Consider the following 18,731-nt stretch of genomic DNA (forward strand, 5'->3'; position numbering starts at 1 on the left):
CAATCATGGTTATGAACTCGATTTCGTTTGTTTAATAGGCTGCCTGGACATTTTTTTACAAAGACAGAGGCCACGTATTTAAAATAAAATTGTGCCATATTTTTCTGGGATTGACGGGAAAAGGGCAAACCAGAGCCAAGCTTTGGTTTGAGCTCCAACTTTCACTTGTAAATGCCCAAAGGCAAAACTTTTGGAGACTCGAAATGAGATCCACTCACAACTTTTCTGGAGAGGATAAAGATAAAGATACTTTTCCAAAACTCCCAATGTGCACAGTAAACCACGCGACCACTGACCCTTAAAGAAACATGTCTGCATGTATAAGATGTGCTTTACAGACAATGGTGGCAATTGGAGCTGGGTCCCCCCAGCTGTTGTGATGGTGGCGAAGGGGGATGGGGATGGTAGCAGGGGTGGCATGTTACTAGTAGTGACACCTCAATCAGAGAAGAATACATTTCAGTGCCATGAGGTACAAGAGGCACGTGGCTTCCCTTTCTGAGGATCTGTAGGCTTGCAAAACCAACCAACCGACGAACCAAACAAACAAACAAACAAAACCCTCTTCTGGCCAGAGTGGGGGTGTGTGTGATTCTCCTGCCTTGGGTCACATCTCTGCCTCTTTCAGCAACAGCTGGCCCCACTCCAACTCACCTCACCCATTCTGCTCTCTTATCTTTCAGGTTGCCTTCACCCAGCCCAAGGCTCTGGACTGCCCCCCTGAGCCCTGCTTTAGAGACATCCTCCTGATGCTCCATACCCAACTCAGCACTTCCCGGGGCCCAGGAACAGTCTGCCACCATGCCCAGGTGTCTGCCTTAAAAGACTTGAAAATCTAGCGATTGTGAAGCTGGCAAACTCAATGCTAATCACTCAGTTAACACAGCTGATTCAGAAGGAAACCACCACTTTACCCTGTCTCACTTCATTTTGTGATATAAACACAGCTTGAGAAACAAACTTACTTACAATAACAAGTTTGTGTGTCTTATAGACTTCCAATTCACTTGGTCACCATCTAGCCTATGCAGTTTGGTTTTGCAAGTACTGCGATTTCCTGTTTTGCAATGCAATAAGCTTTGAGCGAGTGGATAAAATACTTCCTCATTAAAGTCAGGAGCAGGAGACACGCACTTTTTTGGTAGAACGGGACTTTCCATTTTGGATACTCTAGGTACTGGAGTGTTTTAGTGTTGGCAGAGTAACAAAAGACAGGACCGTTTCCCTCCTCCTCCTTGTTTCCCTGGAGCCTGGTATATACAACAAGGCGGGTATGGAAAGAGATAAAGATGCTCTTTTAGCCTAACTGCTTGGGATCACTGGGCTGAGCCCTGTGAAGGGTCTCCCTGCCCTGTGGGGAGCTCCCTCCCTGTATCCCACCTCTCTTCAGCCCGAGGATCCAACACTGCAGAGAGAAGTATCAGATAAGAGGCAGAGCTAAGGCACCATGAAGCAATGGAAGAGTCAGGAGCTGGCTGTGGACAGTAAACCGGACACAGAAACTAAGGAGCCCAAGGGGATGGGAAGAAGAGAGGTGGTAGGAGGAAGGGGGAAGAAGACAAGCAGAGAGGTGCCTGGGGGAACCTCGAGAGTCAAGAAAAAGAAGCATGGCCCCAGGAATGGAATAGTTGGAGGTAGTGAGGAAGACAGCTAGAACAGGGCCAAGGAGCTATTCTTCACCAAAGTTCTCCTTGGTAGGCTCTCCTGTGGGCTCTGAGGTGTTTTGGAATGTAGTACTTGGTGGGGTGGGGGTGGGGAGAATGGATGGTTTCATCCATTTTCTTCCAGATTTCTGGATGTGTTTAACCACGTAACTGTATGATCATTTAAGTCATGAATATAACTGTAGGGGTGGAGTGTAGGAGTTATAAAAGAATAAAAGATCTTAGAGTTAAACTCCTATATGTTTGTTCCATAAACAGAGTGCTTCCCTTAATCTTAAAAAACAAATTTTTTTTTTTTTGAAAAGCAATTGTAAATGGGTGTGCATCACAGATATAAGTATGTTTGAGGACCAAGCCAAGAGTTTTGGGATATGATTGTAGTCACTAGTTGCTGACCCTGGTCAAACCACTCAGGAGAGAAAAAGGAGGTAACAATGGTAAGAATTTATGGATCAAGAGGAACGCTTAAGACAGACACAGGAAGTGATGAAGCAGGAGAAAAAAGTTGGGGAAGGAAGATGCTGTGTGGGGAGAACACTTTATTTTTCTTTCCTTCTTTTGCATCGCTGGGCCTTTCATGGCTTCTTCAGAGTAACTTGGGAGGCAAGCACATTAGCAACACGATGTGGTCCTGGAAAGATGTGAGATCACTCCTGCCTCTGGATGCCCAAGAAAGTGACAGCCAGGATCCCACCAGAGGAAATTCCTAACTCGATAGGTTGGGGGAAATCCCAGCTAAGAGGACAACTAGGCTCTAACGGCCAGTATGATGAAGAAAAGAAAGGACATTCCAAAGAAGATCCTAATGGCGCAGAAAATTTCAGCCTCAATACGCAATTTCTTAAGAACTGTTATTTTCTACAAATTCATTTTCTTTCCTGATAACCTCAAAATGTGGCTAAAGGAAAAGTAGTGAAAGGAAAAAAGAGGCTTGGCAGGCCATGCCTGTTTTAAATCTCAAATATTCCCTGGATAGCTAGCAGCAGGATGGCTATAGGATGGAGGGCAAAAGCAATCCCATTATCACAGGAACCAATCACAGGGCCTCTTGTCGGGGAAAGGGCAGACTTGTACAGGGTTTCAAATGCAAGGGGATGACACAGAACAGATAAAGTGAACTCTTGCTTATCCACAGACTGACATCTAATTTGTGACTTATTTAAGTCTTTTAGAGTCACCTCCCCTTCCCTTTGGTCCAATTATCCTTCTCATCATCCTGGGAAGAAAAAAGGGGAGAAATTGAAATCCAGCTCAATCATGGAGATACCAAAGATCAGCACTGGAAAAAGATAGGGCTGGGAGGTGAGTGAGGCTCATCCTTTTTGGCTTACCCTGTTTTTTGATTATTCATATATCCTAAGTTATTCTTGTCTTCCTTTGTTATGAAAATCAGAAGTGGAATACACTATTCATAGTCACATGACTATTCCTGTTTTTGGATCTAGGCGAAGTGACGAAAGGGCACAAACCCTTTGGTTGGGGAAAGATAAAGTTAGATAAATGACACCAGCGACCATGTATATTCTAGTTTGCTTCAACTGTTACTGGAGAGAAATTCAAATGCAACTTCTTCTGACAAGTGGAACTTGAGGGAGGGGAGGAAGGCGTTGGGGAGGATGATCTGGAAGCTGGAAGTCAGGGGTCGGAGAACTCAATGCCTATGGCATTGTATGAGGACAGAAGCTGGGACTCAGTGGCAGCAGAGAGCATGCCCAGTCCAGGGCATTCAGCATGGATTTTCACAATCACTGTAAGCCTTACCCAACAACCCTCTGCGTGCAGGTGTGTACAAGTCACCAGTTTGCAAGCCCTGCTTTAAATGAGTGAAAGGAACCAGAAAAAAAAAAAAAGTTCCAGCTGTGATCACCAGAAAACGTAGGTAACTCTTAAGAACCAAGGGGAAATTAACAAGAAAAGCCAGGATACTGGAGATGGCAAAATGTTTTTCTGATATTAAAAGTTCCCAAATTCTAGGAATTATGAAAGCTTGACATAAATTCTAGGCAGTACTTATGGAATAGCTCAGGAGTATGTAATTAAGCAGATGTTTTGAGTACTTTGAAAAGATAGGGCTCATTTACAGGAGGCTTTATGGGCTCAATATTAATCTTGTCTTGATAATCTAGACCAATACAGTAACACAGATGCATAATGTTAGTGATGGGGTATGTTGTGATTTTAGCAGGGAGGTTGACATGCTGGGCTGACTGGAGAAATGTGGGTACCTGGCTGGTTTTTAACCAAACGAAAGATGGGTCAATATTGTGAAACATGGTATTTTTGGAGTCTTGGTTCTTTCTGTCTTGGTTTACCTGATGTGTGCTGGCCGGCATCTGACGAGTTATACTGAAGGCATAGCAAGTACATTTATCAAGCCAACAATGAGATAAAATGAATAGAATTATATATATATTACGTGTATATACATGTATATACATGTGTATATATTATATATATATATGGAAAAACAAGTTTTTTTTTTTTCAGGAATCAGTTCCTATGAGGTGTTAATTTTCAGAATCGGTTCTCGTAAAGGTGTTAATGATCTCCTGAATATTGTATTGCTCTCTTTAGATACCATTTGGGTACAAAAATATGACTTCAGAATGATGCATTTAAATTGATAATTATGGAAGGATCTTTGTATTTCTAAAAAAATTCATGCAAGTAAAACTTATATAAGTAAGTTATAGTTTACAGGCAGTGGCAGGGTGAGTGGTATGGGGCTCAGAACATGAAGAAACCCTTTCCCCAAGTCTTTGATCCCAGCAGAACCAGCTCTGAGTTTTTCTGATTTCAAATCTCTGTATTGGGGCTGTCGAACATTACAGGAGAATTATATAATATCCTATATAGTTAACAGAATGTATGTAGTTAATTTATATAAATTAAACATATGTACCTATCTGAATGTGTGTATATTATCTTCTTATTTTTATATATTATCTATAGATAATAGATTATTTATTATCTATTATCTATCTATCTATTGAATGTAAATAGGACAGGAGATTTCACCTGCCACTCCACTCAGAAAGGATATGTCCCAGGGAATGTGTGAGACGGGTAATACAGATCCTCTATTTCCTTGGTTGATATCTGTTCTCTCATGTTTGTAGTGTTTCTGTTGTGCTGAGCGCAATTCTAGTGTTAAAGATTTATTCTCCGGTACACTTACAAATGCAAAACAGCCACTGCCACCGCCACCACCATCAAAAACCAAACCCCAAACAAACACAGACAGAAGCAACAGAAGGAGAATGAGGCCTGGGCTTAGATTCACTTCTCTGGCACCTGGGCTTGGTCATGAGGTTGTCCTCGTCCTCCAGGCCCCCCTTATTCCAGAAGGCCAGCTAATGCCTAAGACACAGGGAGGGGGTGCCTATGATCTGTCCTGGATTTCTGGGGATTGCTCACCTCGGTCATCGTCCTTGAGGGCTGGGCTTTGAAGCCACTCAGAGAGGAACAGGGTCTTGGGGAAGGAGTCTCCTGGAAATGCTTATAGCTGTGGGGTGAGGGGCTCAGGTGAAGGTGCTGTATAGTTCCTTCCTATTTTCACTGAAAGGAATTGGTGACATGGTTCTCAACATGTTCACATGTGCTGGCATCTGTACCCCTCATTCTAGTTCCCCAGAGAGGCAAAAGCTTCCTTGCATCTTAACCCTCCTTCCTCCTACCTTTCTGTGCCCCCAGGTCTGTGGCTTTTTGAGTTCAAAAAGCATTTCAAAATCTCCTCTACATACGCTTTGGAAATATGTTTGAGTAATGGGGAACGTGTCCCCACAGCACAATTTTCTGGAAACCACGTGGCTATATGTCCATCAATAAAGTGTTTTCAAGGCCTTTGAATGACAGAGATTTCTAGATTTGCAGGTCCTTCCACTGTTTGCCAGCATATCACTTCACATCATATCATCACAAAATGCTCTATTTTGCAATGACAGATGAGCATAAAATATGCTCACAGCTTTAAGCTTTGCTAATATTGGCTGAGTACCAATGGATACAATCACTCAGTGGCATGTGTATATATACCTACTTAGGTAGACTGCATTCTTTAAAGACATGAAGAGCCAGAAACAGAAAAATGCCACTTATGTAATTTCCACAGAGCCACTAGAGAGTGTATGAAGTGGGTAAGCAGACAGAATGTCATTTCTCGAAAACTTGAGGTCACTGACTCATATCTTAGAAGTCTGAATCATATCAACTAAAATCATCAATATATTATGCCCTTTCCCACTATTTATAATAGTTGCATCTTCATATTTCAATGCTTACAATCTAAAGTTACACCATACTTCGTAACAGTCTGCACGTTCAACAGTGGCTCCCAAATGCTGTGTTTTTAAGTTTATTTATTTACTGAGAGAGAGAGAGAGACAGTGAGAGAGAGAGAATGAGCAGGGGAGGGGGAGAGAGAGGAGAGAGAGAATCCCATGCAGGCTCCATGCTGTCAGTGTGGAGCTCGATGTGGGGCTTGATCTCACAAACCATGAGATCAAGACCTGAGCTGAAAATCAAGAGTCAGATGCTTCACCGACTGAGTCACCCAGGTGCCCACCCCAAATTCTGGGTTTTGAACGTGCTAGCCCAGAATGAAGTTTTTATTAGTCCACAGCAAAATGAGAAAAAGAAGGAACTATAAATTAATTTGCATGAAGCTAGGTTTATTAAACTTCACGGACTCTCCTCTTTGTATTTGGGGATTTTTTTTTCTTTATAGTCTTACTGGTCCACAAAACTGGCCAGTGAGATCTAAAAGTATATCACCCCTGGGTAGAAGAATCTGCTTTTACTCCTTTGCTTTTATCTTGTTCTATAAAAAGAATAAAACAAAAATAATTCTGAAAAAAAAAAAAACCCTCATCCATTATTGTAACTAATTGGCAGATCTCTCATTGCCGTTGATTCAGAAGGTGCTGAATACCCATATGTGCCAGATGCCAGGACTGTTCTCCTTCTCCCCAAAAGATGCCCACTGATCTACATGAAACATCAACCTGCTGGAAGCCCTCGAGTTGGCCTGGGTCTCACTTGGTTTGCATCTGGGCTGGAACGTTCCAATTCCTGGTCTGAGCCAACAAGCCCTGCCCTGTCCTAGCCTCAACAATCTCGTCTCCAGGAGGGCGGGTGCTACTACCCCCTGGGGAAGTCCAGGAAGGGTCTGGAAGTTTGCTCTGTAGTTGCTTCTGACAATGTTCCACCCTCTCGTAAGCTTGACAATTTCTTGGACAATACAAATAAAAGGGGTCTGTTTTGGGGGCTGGGCAAGCAAACACAGTGGATAAGTCACAGCATGACACAAAGCATCCCCAAGAGGCATGCGCCCATGGAACAGACCTTTCTGAAGTCACGCGTATCCTCTCATCATTGGACGAGTTGAATCGATCATCCTTTTCTCTGAAATACTCCTCTATGCACTGCTCTTCGAAATCATGTACTTTCTTGAGCTCATCATCAGTTATGAACAGTTCTGTGGAAAAAAGTGACAACAGGAGGATCAGCAATGACATCTAATCTGCGGGCCTAATGACTACTCTTCATTTCATCAAGGTTAAGAAAAGGAGCCTAGATTCTTCACTAAGTCTCAGGCTAAAGCCAAATCCAATCGGGCGACTCATATCATTGTCCTGTTTCTGTGCATTAGAGTCACGATGGAGCCCTAAAGTTCACCTGGGTATATCTGGTTTACTGCAGTGGCTGGTTAGAATTATACCCATTGTGAGGTTCAGAAAGTAGCTAAATCAAAGAAAATGGAGCTATGCAGGGAATGGAGGTTACTTACAAGTTCAGTTACTGGTCTGAGGAGTGTGGCAGACAAAGAATGTTCACTGGTCTTACTACAAGCCCATGGCAACCCCATTCCCTCTTTCCATCTGCCCACAACTGAGGCTGGAAAGCCAAACCCATACATTTCTCTGCTGCAGGGAGGGGTGGTGGATTGGGAAGAGGTTCCACTTTCCTGAGAAACTTTTCAGGTGTAGCTCCTTCTTTCTATATTTTCTCACCTTCCCTCCTCTTCCTGCCTTGAACATGAATGTGATGGCTGGAAGTACAGCAGCTATTCTGTAACCATGAGATAAGACAGGGCAAGAAGGAGTTGCTGAACTTAAAAGACAAGACTTGGGGTCTTTGACTTCAGGGAGCTATTGCTGAGTGATGGGCTACTACCTCTTTGCTTTGAGTTATGTCAGAAAAATAAAGCTTTATTGATTTGTGTTGTTAGCCTGGTTCTCTGTTAATATCAGGTAGGCTGATTCATAACTGATACAGCTGTATAAAGAGCCCAGTGGAAATTTGAACTTTTTCCCTCTAAGCTTTCTATGTGCCTAAATTTGTGTTTCTGGTAGAAATAGTGAATTCTGGAATTTTCACTTCCCTTCAACTCTGTAATTTTAATGTCTAGAAAGGAGTTGGGCATTGTTTTGTCAGAGAAGTTGTTAAAGGCTCCAGACTTAGAGAGAGTCAGTTGATGAGGTGGCTTTGGTTTAAACTTTAGAGCACTAACTAGTGTCACTGAGAGGTAATTCCTGGGTCACAATCCTAGAGGCTCTGGCTCAGTAGATTTAGTATAGGTAGTCTAATTGACACACTTTGAGAAACCACAGAAACTTGCTTGAATGGGGCTGGATTCCCAATAGTAATTAACTCTGGGTCGTACTAAGGGGGCATTTAGGAAATCTGCAGGAGCTATTATATTCAATGTATGGAGGCTGGAAGTGCTAAATTTTCTGCCATGTGTAGGACAATCCCATACACTGAAGAATTATTCTACCCCAAAGCCAACAGAACCTCCTTCTAGAAACACTGGGTAGTAGGTGGATGGTGAGGGGTTTTCTGTTATTCCTTTGACTAATAGAAAGCAGAGCAAACGGCCATAACCTCTAAGGCCTGGGGAATGTTTAAGCCCTGAAAAAAAAAAAAAAAGATAGGTCCAGAAATGATAATGAAAAAAATCAGACTTAGTCAACTACAACCCAACTGAACCCATGTAATGATTCTTACATTATACCTAATGTAGCATTGGGAACATATCACTATGGTGCATATATTTTGTGGTGGGACCTCTGGCCAGTAAGAAGCTTAGAATCTATGGAGGTGCTAGAACAGCCCTGCCAGAGACTGGTTTTGTTCACTAAGAAAGATGGGAGGCTAAGATTGCTCCATTTCAGCCTCTAGTGTCCTCACACAGCACTGTTTCCCATAGAAACAGACCCTCCCACGCCTTCCCAAGTGTTCAGAGCTGCCCACAGTCTGCTGGACGCAGAAGGAACCAGGTGGGCACATGGTCCTACATGACCGTCTGCAGGATGTAGTAGGAGTTCCTGCTTTGAGGCTGCCCAGGGCTGTCCCCCGAAGCTTACTCAAGCCATAGTCCCTCTCATCTGGGTCGCTCTCATGTTTTCTCCATCGGCAACACAGATGCTGGAATATCATGGTCATGTGGCTAAAGATGATCAGAGGTGGGGGCAGAACTGGCCTCTCATGGAAGGTCATGATGAGCTGATACCTCTGAAACTTCCACACTTGGTTGGATATTGACTTCACCTCAAAAAATGTATTGCTGAAATAGAGATGGGAGAGAATCAAGAGAGAAACCCCACTCCTTTCTGAAGCCCCAGTGCCTGCCCCCCCCCCACCCCCCTGCTTCTCCCTCCACCCCATGTCCTCTAGGGAAGGACCCACTTACTTAAAGACGGCAATGAGCAGGTTGACCAGCAGGATGTTCGCCACTAACAGGTAGCAGGCCATGATGGCCGGTACAATCCAGGCTCCTGTCTTGCAGGGAGGCAGCTGGATTATTTTGCCATCCTCCCGTGTCTCATTCTGTCCACAGGGAGCTAAAGAAAGCAGCACAGGCAAGAAATGAGAAGCCGTGGCTATGTGATTAAAAAAAAAAAAAGACTGATTTGAATGAGAGAAGTTTTTTTGTTTTTGTTTTTTTTTTTTTAGATGGAGGAAAAATACAGCCATCTCAAAACAAACAGAAAAAAAATAAAAGAACTCTAAAAACGCCAAAAGAGAGAAATGAAAGCGTGGTGAATATCTCAAGGGATACCAGACAGGAGCTGCTTCTGCCATCTCTCAAGTTGTCACGGGACCTGAAAGAGGTGACGCACCCCTGCTCGCCCACTCTGGCCCTTGCTCCCGACGGACACTTAGTAAAGGGCACTTGCTGTCGTGAGGAAGCCTGGGGAGGGCTTTTCTGGGGACTGGCCGGGGGGTGCAGAGTCTCACTGCCCCATCAAGTTACTTCCAAAATGTGCTGTGCAGGCTGCCGCCTACAGCTGTAACAACAGCAGCAGAAGGGCTATTGATTGGGAATTAACACACGGGTGGCAGTTAATCGCTGCAGGCAACAACTCCGGGGCTCTGAGCTAAGGATCTGCAGTCTCAGTGTGGTAGGAATAAAACAGGGCAGAGACGTGGGAAGTATTCCCTGGGCTGGTCGCTCAGTGCTTCTGATGGATGGTATTTCACCCAGGGTGGGGGTGGGAGGGCTGATGACAGGTGATGGGCCGGGACTCTGGAGCTCTTAGCTCCCTACTTTCTTCCAGGAGCATTTCCTTTCCAAAAATGTGCTTTTCAGGGCCCAGGGCACAGAACCCAACTGCACTGAATAAATGGGCAAATGAACAAAAAGTTCTGGAGTTGGGGGTGATGGGGAAGGTGACGTGTGGGGTTGGATGAGAGTGAGTAACGTGCTAATAAAGCCTGCTTGGGGTTTCCAGGTAAATTCAGGGGAAAAGCAAATCCCTGACAGAGCTCCTTAGTGCTGCACAGACAACATGGCCTGGGAGTGAGACCATGCCCTTAGGTGCCAAGGGGTAGGGGAGGTCCCCCTCCCTCTTTAGCTGCCATATGTTGGCTTTAGAACAGGGTCTATCTGGGGGCGCCTGGGTGGCTTAGTCAGTTAAGCATCAGACTGTTGATTTCAACTCAGGTCATGATCTCACAGTTCATGAGATCAAGCCCTGATTCGGGCTCTGAGCTGACAGCAGGGAGCCTGCTTGGGATTCTCTCTCTCTCTCTCTCTCTCTCTCTCTCTCTCTCCTCTGTCCCTCCTGTGCACATGCACTCTTTCCCTGTCTTGAAATAAATAAATAAACATTAAAAAAAAAAAAAAAGAACACAGTCTATTTGTAAAGAGGGGCAGGGCGTGCAGTAGTCTCCGTTGCCACAGGCAGCTTCTGAAGATCTGCCAGGAAGGTTTGCAAAGTTGACCCAGAATCTCAGCTGGAGTATCTGGCAAGGGGAGTCCTTTTCCTTCTCAAGAGCTACCGTTGCTACACTGTGTGCTCCATAGTGGTTCTCAACCCCGGCTGCACAGAGGAGCTTTAAAATACGCCAGTGCCCTGCTCCACCCCAGACACTTGAATCTGAATCTCCGAGGGGGGGTCCAGGTGTTGATATTTCTTATAAAGTTTCCCAGGAAATTCTCCAGTGCCCCTAAAGTGAGTCCAATGAGCTAGAATTAGGCTAGAAAGATTATATGATTTTTGACATGCCATCAAGTCCAAAATGCATGCTCTTAGCCTAAGAGGGTTTTACTAATGTTGAGACACCAAGACTCTGTTTTTAGGGCTGGAAAAGATGGCCAAAGTGCTTCATTCAGATCTGCCTGCAAGGTGATCATGTGTGGGAGTCAGGTGTGTTCAAACAGCCGGCATCATTATTATTATTGGTAGTTGTGGCACTAACCACCCAGGAGAGCCCTGCAGAAGGTCCTGTTCATTTACTCCCTTGGGAGGAGAACCCAGTGATGGAGGCCCCCACTGGCTCCACGAAGAAGTCCAAATTCTGAGAGTGGCTGGCCCAGGGTCGTCTCTTGCCACTTCCTGCCCTTCCCTCACAGCACAAACTGGCATGAGTCTGTTGCAGTTCCTAGAAATGTCATGCTCTCCCTTCCTGTCAGCCATGCTTCTTTTGCTTTCAGAAGGCTCCTCTGAAACCTCCCTCTCTGTCCCATGCTCCACCTGGGTGAATCCTGTTTGGTTTTCAATGTTCACTTGGCCTTCTGGAGCCCACCCCAGCTCACTTTCTGCCCCCTTTCCAGCCAGGACTGGGGTAGGTATTGACAGGGACTCTGCCTGGCCAAACTCCACTCAGGCTGGTCTGGGTTCTTCATCAGCTAGCCCCCGACCTCTGTACCTTCCAGGCTTGTCTCTTCATTGCCACTTTCAGCAAGAATCCCGCTGAGTCAGTTCAGCCAGAATTCCCACCCCTCAATATCTCATAACCGTCACTCTCTGATGAGTTTTCTCATCCTCCACCATCCCCCGGCTGATGTCTTGACCACCTAGCAGCCTGGTATGGCCAGAACCCCCTTAGCCTGGTATTTCCTGTTTGTGATTTTCCATCTTCTGACCCACACCCTGCTCCCAGCTATAGATTTCTAGTCTCCCTTGCTGCATTCAGAGTTGGGCACGATCTCTTTCCTATCACAAAACTGCATCGTAGTAGCCCTCCACTCCCTCGAATAAAGTCTTTCTTGCCATCTTCCTCAGGAAACGCTGACCCTAGTTCTTCATCTGGGATCCTCCAAAGTGAAGGGTGGTAGAGACTGGGGATATATATACATGCGGGGAAGAGCACAGCGTGTGTCAGCCTCGGTGCTGGGCACTTCACATCGGCCACTGCATTTAAGCTTCCCCACAGCTCCATAAAAAATGTATTCTCTTGCCTTCATGGTTGGGAAAACATGTGCCAAGGGGTGACATATCTTACCCAAGATCAAATAGCTAACAAGCCGTAATACCAGAACCCTTCAAACATTCATCCAAAAAATAGTGACTTCTTGTTACATGCCAGTGGACCTGCTACAGGAGAGGCAGTTACGGATGAAGCAGAAGTGAGTCCTGTCTTCTCTCCGACCCCAGAGCCTGTATGTACTCTGATGGATCTCATGTGGCCTTTCCAATGTAGTAATGCATAATGATAAGAGTGACCACCTATTACATGCTTAAATATAAGGCCCTGGGGCACCTGGGTGGCTCAGTTGGTTAAGCGTCCAACTCTTGATATGGGCTCAGGTCACGATCTCACGGTTTGTGAGATCGAGTCCTGCATAGGGCTCTTTGTTGGTGCTCAGTGCCTGCTTGGGATTCTCTCTCTGTTCCTCCCCTGCTTACTGGCTCTCTCTCTCTCTCTCCAAATTAAAAAAAAAAAAAGGCCCTGTGCTATGAGCTTTACTTATATTGCCTTATTTTAATATTGACAATATCTTGACACAATAGATATTCTTATCCCCATTTTACAGAACTGAGGTTCAGAAAGCTTTAGTACCTCCATCAGGATCTCAAAGACAGAACAGTCAGGAGGTCCATGAAAGCCTTCTTACTACAAAGTTTCCTCTGTGCCTCTGAAGAAAGAGCCAACACAAGGTTGAGGGGAATCTTTCATTTATGAGCAAATGTAGGGGCAAGCTGATAGGCATCTGAATTTTTCTTGTTTCCATCAACATGAATAATGGCTTGAGCTGTTCAGATGAGGTAACAAATGTACAGAACACTAAAATTCAGAATGTGGAGAAAGAGATTTGATTCATACTATGGGTATCAGGTGTAGGCACCCATGTCACAAAGATTAAGATGCATGCCCTTTTGATTTCCTCCTATAATATATGGGGAAGAGAAACATCTTTTTAAAGGCACATAACACCTTTTCCCCAAAGAGTAAGAGAAATTTAAAATGAAACACTAGGCAGTGTTTGATATAATCAGCATCTTCCTTAAAAATATGTTGAAGAAGAATATTTCTTGAAGATTGTCCCTTCCCCTCCTGTCTGAAGAAGCGTCTCAAAAGCTTATTCCAGATCATAGGCAATGGAATAAAGAGCTTAGTTGAGTATATGACTACATTTATCCTATTTTTTTTTAAAGCAAGGATTTTCAACTAAAAATCCATTTTGAAAAGATAACAGGACAAAGAGGATTTCTCCACCTTCTTTTGAAAATCCATATAGTTTGCTGGAGGATTTAGAATTCCATTAGCACAGCCCCTGTGGCTTACTCCAAGAATGAACTAGATTTAGATGGCTGTGCTCTTGGCCTTTTCTGACACAACGGGTTTTTGTTTGTTTGTTTGTTTTGTTTTGTTTCAGAAGGACAACTGGAGATGCCTCCCTTCCCTTCGTATGGCTACATCTTTCTAGAAGTTTCCTGATCTAAAAGTCTTTGATGGTGGTGGAGGCAGGCAGAGGTTTTCTTCATGGGAGTGTGAGGCACTTTCCATGCCTTCCAGTAGGCTACCATCTATGTCTTCTAGAAGCGGAGGACCGCAAGAGCAGAGGTCATTGAAAACCAGGGAAGCTCCAGCATTGTGGCATCCAAATACCATCCTCCAGCTCTGCCCTTTACTTCTTTTGTGGTTCATTTCTTTTTCTTTCCCCTAACCCAGCTGGTAGGTAAGAGGCAAAGCAGTAGTGACCAGGCACCGAGGCCCCCACCGGGGAGAAGGGAGAGGCCTCAGCTCCTCCATCTGTGAAAGGAGGGACCAGGACCACTGATATTCCCTACAGCGTGGTGCCCACACCCCAACGCAGGAAGTCCGAGATGATTTTAGAATACAGGAACTGGGCACTAAATAACACTGGACAGTGAGAAACTGGTGACCTTTTCAAATCCCTTCCGATCTTCCTGACTCCATCAGGGAGAATACGTCACTTTGAGGATCATATTTCTTTAACACTTCCTTCACGTTTGCTGAACTCCCTTATTAGTGAAAACTGGGCAGGCCTGAGGCTCAAACATCTGGAGAGAATTTCCTAACAATGTGGTTGTCATTGTGTTTATTTTACGGTTATCTTTTATTTATGTCAAATCATACTGGTTTTTCAATTTATGGCTGTGATAAATTTTTAAAAATAATTTAGGTTTTAAAAATAAGCCAATTTCACTAAAACCATTAAAGAGTAGAGCACATTTTTACAAAACAATGAGTGGTTTATGTGACTAACAGTTGGAAAATGCTGGGCTAGATGATCTCCAAGCCCATCTAGTCCTGATCTACTACTACGTTATGGTTCTGTGACAGGGAAGAAAAGACCAGAATAACTTCTAGACCAGATCATCTATCCCTGGATAGTGACCCTGGAGGTCACTTGTAGAAACCTTATTCTTTTCACTCCTGGCACAAAAGCAATCAAATAATTAGCCCCCACTGCCATACATGGAAACCAGTCACCATGGGGGAGGAGGGATACAGATGACAAAGCCTTTAACTCCTTAGGGCTTCTGGTCTACTTGCTATTTGCACACAAGTTCAACCTTGAGCTACCTAAAAAGCACTATTAAACTGAATATGCCTCATTTTTTGATCCAGTGAACTAGAAAGCAGGATGTCACAAGCCTAGGCATGTTGTGTGTGAGATGTGGGTGGGGGAGGGGCAGGAATTATGGGGGAAAAGGGAGAAAAATTCAATTCCCTCTGTTATCTTGGTTCTGTGGCTTTGCAATTCTATACATGTAGCTTTATCTGGAGACAAAATTGTCATTTTGTTGCTATTATTTGAGAGGCTTCAAAACTCCAACCTTGGTGGTTCATTATTTGGAATCAGGAACTAATATCAGAAAAATTCTGCACACCTCTTGCTGGGGAAGGGCACAGCCTGTTGCACATGTCACTGAGTTTATTGCCGTGACACACTGGATTGACTCCAATTTAGCTCCAATTTCTCTCCTCCCCCCATATCCAAGCTCCTTATGATGTGACAGTTTCTCTTACTAAACTAAGTCTTTGCTCCTGGATTCTGAGTTTGGCCATGTGAGTTCCTCTGGCCAATGGGATGTCAGCAAATGTGTTCCATACAGAACCTAGAAAAACGAAAAACAGAACCTCGAGTGTTTCTGTTTCTGCTCTTCTGCCCCAGTCAGAACCATGAGGAACATGCCTGAGCTAGCCTGCTGGAGGAGGAAACACACGGGCCTCTGATTCCAGTCACTTCTGTTGTTGGAGCTCAGGCTCTTCTGGATCAGCTGAAAGCCAGCTGATTCCCTGGCATGTGACCGAGCCCAGCTAAGACCAGAAGAACCTTCCAGCCAACCCACATCCACCTGAGCTCAGTACATGCTTATCGCTTCAAGCCACTGCCTTTTGGGGTGGCTGGTCCTACAGCATTATCAATAGGTAATGTCCATATCGATGGCCAATAGATAATGTCAGTACATATATACATGCTCAGCTTCCTCTGTGCTGCTCACAGCTAGGAGAGGCAGACTAAGTCTTTCATTCAGGTGGACAAAGCCCCAGGTTCTTCACCCTCCCCCTCCCAATCCCCAGTTCAGGGCCATTCCCATCATTACCCAAGGAGGAGCAAATTCATTGAATGGACAATGACTAATCAGACTCTGTCTTTAGAACTTACACTTCAGGGAGATGATGCCGGGAACTTAACTGTCACATCGAGTCAGACCATGTTAGGTATGTGAAGCAGGCCATCTGAGAGAGGGAGCAGAGAATGAGGGGAGGAAGGAAAGGGGAGAAATGGAGATAAATGGATCGAGACTGGAGGGACGTGGTGAGAAAAGCAGACGAGAGTGGCCGTGTCTTTGGACTCTGGCTTCCCCAACCACTTCCAGTTTTATTTTCAGTCAGCTCACGTCATGCTTTGTTTCCTGTCTTTGAATGTCTCTGAGGTTTCCTCTTACACACTTACAGCCAGTCTTTCTTGATTTAATCTGGCTTGAGTGGGTTTTGTTTTCTTGAAGTTAAACATTTTTCTCTAGTTGAGGATAGTCGTTAGCACCTTAGAGAGAATCAGCATCTCAGGCTAGTAGTTTCATCAGGGGAGGCCATGATCCAGAGTGCCGGGAATTCATGGCAGTTGGGGAGGGAGCTCAGGGAAAGGTTGGAAGGACAGAAATAAAAAGAATTTAACCTAAAATTTTACTGAGGGAGCACCTCATTCCTTTTGATATTTGCCTACACAAACTACGATTAGATGAGCTTTTTTCCTCTTCAAATCAACAACAGTAAAAAAAATTCCAGAAAAAAATCAAATAAATGATTTATTCGCCCAAATCTTTGTGCCACTGTCCACCTCCACTGTAATGCTTGACTGTGAGGCTTTTTTTTTTTTTAATTTTTTTTTTTAACGTTTATTTTTGAGACAGAGAGAGACAAAGCATGAACGGGGGAGGGTCAGAGAGAGGGAGACACAGATTCTGAAACAGGCTCCAGGCTCTGAGCTGTCAGCACAGAGCCCGACACGGGGCTCGAACCCACGGACCGCGAGATCATGACCTGAGCCGAAGTCGGCCGCTTAACCGACTGAGCCACCCAGGCACCCCGACTGTGAGGCTTTTAAAAAAATGTTTATTTATTTACTTTTAGAGAGAGAGAGAGAGAGAGGAGAGAGAGAGCGCCTGTGAGTGGGGGAGGGGCAGAGAGACAGGGAGAGAGAGAATCGCAAGCAGGCTCCATGTTGACAACGTGGAGCCCAATGCGGGGCTCGATCTCACGAACCGTGAGATCAAGACCGGAGCCGAAATCAAGAGTTGGATGCCTAACTGAGCCACCCACATGCCCCTTGGCTGTGAGGTTCTTGTCACAGCTTCTCATGTTGCAACAATACACCCTCTAGGAGCACACAGGCCGGAACAGGTGTTCCTTCCATTACGGGTGCAGGGAGCTTGACTCCATTCTCACTGCCTTAACAGTGCAAGGTCTCCCCATTGGGTCCACACCACCTTAGCTATCATGCCACATGTTAAAGAATACGCTTCTTGTTTTTGTTTAAAAACAGATTGTGTGATTTTTCAGAAACCCGCACATCTGTTCTGTACGGTATCTGAAGGGGGAAGATCCAGGGACTTCTTCAAGAGGGAGTGTTTTATAAAAAGAACCAGCAGCCTCACATCGGGGATTTCTGTGCTGAGAAGGATTAGTCCAGTGAGCTGGACTGTGCCTATCTCTGTGTAGACATACATCATGGACACTAACTGCTACCAGCTCCACAAAAATGATCCATGGTTCCTGCCGATTCCCATTGGATTGTGCCCCCAGAGTTATATGACATCAAGGCAAACAATCAATGTGGCCCCTAATATTTAGTAATGCATTTCTAAGCAAACACAAGTTCCTGCTGACATTATTTATGAATTCCCCGGTAAGCGACAATGCAAGAAATCCATTTATACTCACAGCTCCTGCTGGCCCTGCCTGCTGGCACGCTTCCCTCTCAGGGCCCCCAGATGCTTAGTGCCCAGGCACTGATCTCCCTGCCCCCTCTCCTATCACTTTAGGGCCAGGCTTCCCACTTGTCTCTGTTTACTGTTAAAACCTGAGCTTTTCACACTTCAACGGATGCTCCTCAAACAGCAAAGAATCTGGATCGTAGTCCATCCACCTTCTGCTCAAACCTAAATTCTTGTGGGCGAGCTCACTGGTTCCCATCACTTACTGCATGGCAGTGAGTCTAACTGTAGGCTGAATGTAAGCATCACTATGATTCTAATACGTGGTGGGGTGGGAGCACATCTCCATGGAGTGGATTAACAACTTTTTTCTCTCCCAGGCCGACACTGACACACGCCTCATAGGCGTGTTAAAAATAAGACACTCAGAAGTGGATCAAATGGAGAGGCAAGGTGGGGGGCACAGAACAGGGCAGGATGGCAAAACCAGTTTGCTCTTGATCATGGTTTCCATATTTTAAATAATCACATTACCGTACATTTCCCACTAGGGGATCTACCCATAACGGATCCATCTTATTGACTTGTTCTTTGAAGTCACCGAACACAAGGCACTAACCAACGGTGGGTGCAGTGTGAGTCCTAGATCTGATATTTTGCCATCTGGGTACTACTGACTAGGTCAATTAATGTATCTGAGCCCCAGTTTCCTCGTGTCTAAGCCTGACATCAGAATAACAGAAATAATATTAATGATGATGATGAAGATACATGTCCAGCTTCTCCCATCATTCAAGCATTTATAGAGCCCCTACTATGTGCCAGGGCAGTGTTCTAAGTGTTTGGGATACACCAGTGACGACTCACCAGAGATCCCTGCCCTTCCGCAGACTGTGCTGGGAGAGCAGTGGTGGTGGTGGGTGGGCAG

General features: G+C 44.9%; 1 protein-coding gene and 1 long non-coding RNA gene across 12 annotated transcripts in view; one reads left to right on the plus strand and one right to left on the minus strand.

Annotated features, from left to right (window-relative positions):
• Positions 1-9,704, plus strand: part of LOC109275409 (uncharacterized) — a 58,311-nt gene extending 48,607 nt beyond the window's left edge. The window contains exons 3-5 of the long non-coding RNA XR_002084121.2: positions 684-809; positions 2,829-2,966; positions 9,621-9,704. This is a non-coding gene — a long non-coding RNA (uncharacterized LOC109275409). The remainder of the gene's footprint in view (positions 1-683; positions 810-2,828; positions 2,967-9,620) is intronic.
• The window catches only part of TRPM3 (transient receptor potential cation channel subfamily M member 3), an 804,289-nt gene that overhangs the window by 9,435 nt on the left and 776,123 nt on the right, over positions 1-18,731 (minus strand). For all 11 annotated transcript variants that reach the window (XM_053907798.1, XM_019463616.2, XM_019463620.2 and 8 more), the window contains 3 exons: positions 9,358-9,508; positions 9,032-9,231; positions 7,008-7,140 (listed from right to left, as the gene is read on the minus strand). In XM_053907798.1, coding sequence (XP_053763773.1) covers positions 7,008-7,140; positions 9,032-9,231; positions 9,358-9,508 — 484 coding nt within the window. The remainder of the gene's footprint in view (positions 1-7,007; positions 7,141-9,031; positions 9,232-9,357; positions 9,509-18,731) is intronic.

Source organism: Panthera pardus, unplaced genomic scaffold, assembly GCF_024362965.1.
Source record: "Panthera pardus isolate Hobbes unplaced genomic scaffold, ASM2436296v1 HiC_scaffold_20, whole genome shotgun sequence".
In the NCBI taxonomy this organism is placed as follows: Eukaryota; Metazoa; Chordata; class Mammalia; order Carnivora; family Felidae; genus Panthera; species Panthera pardus.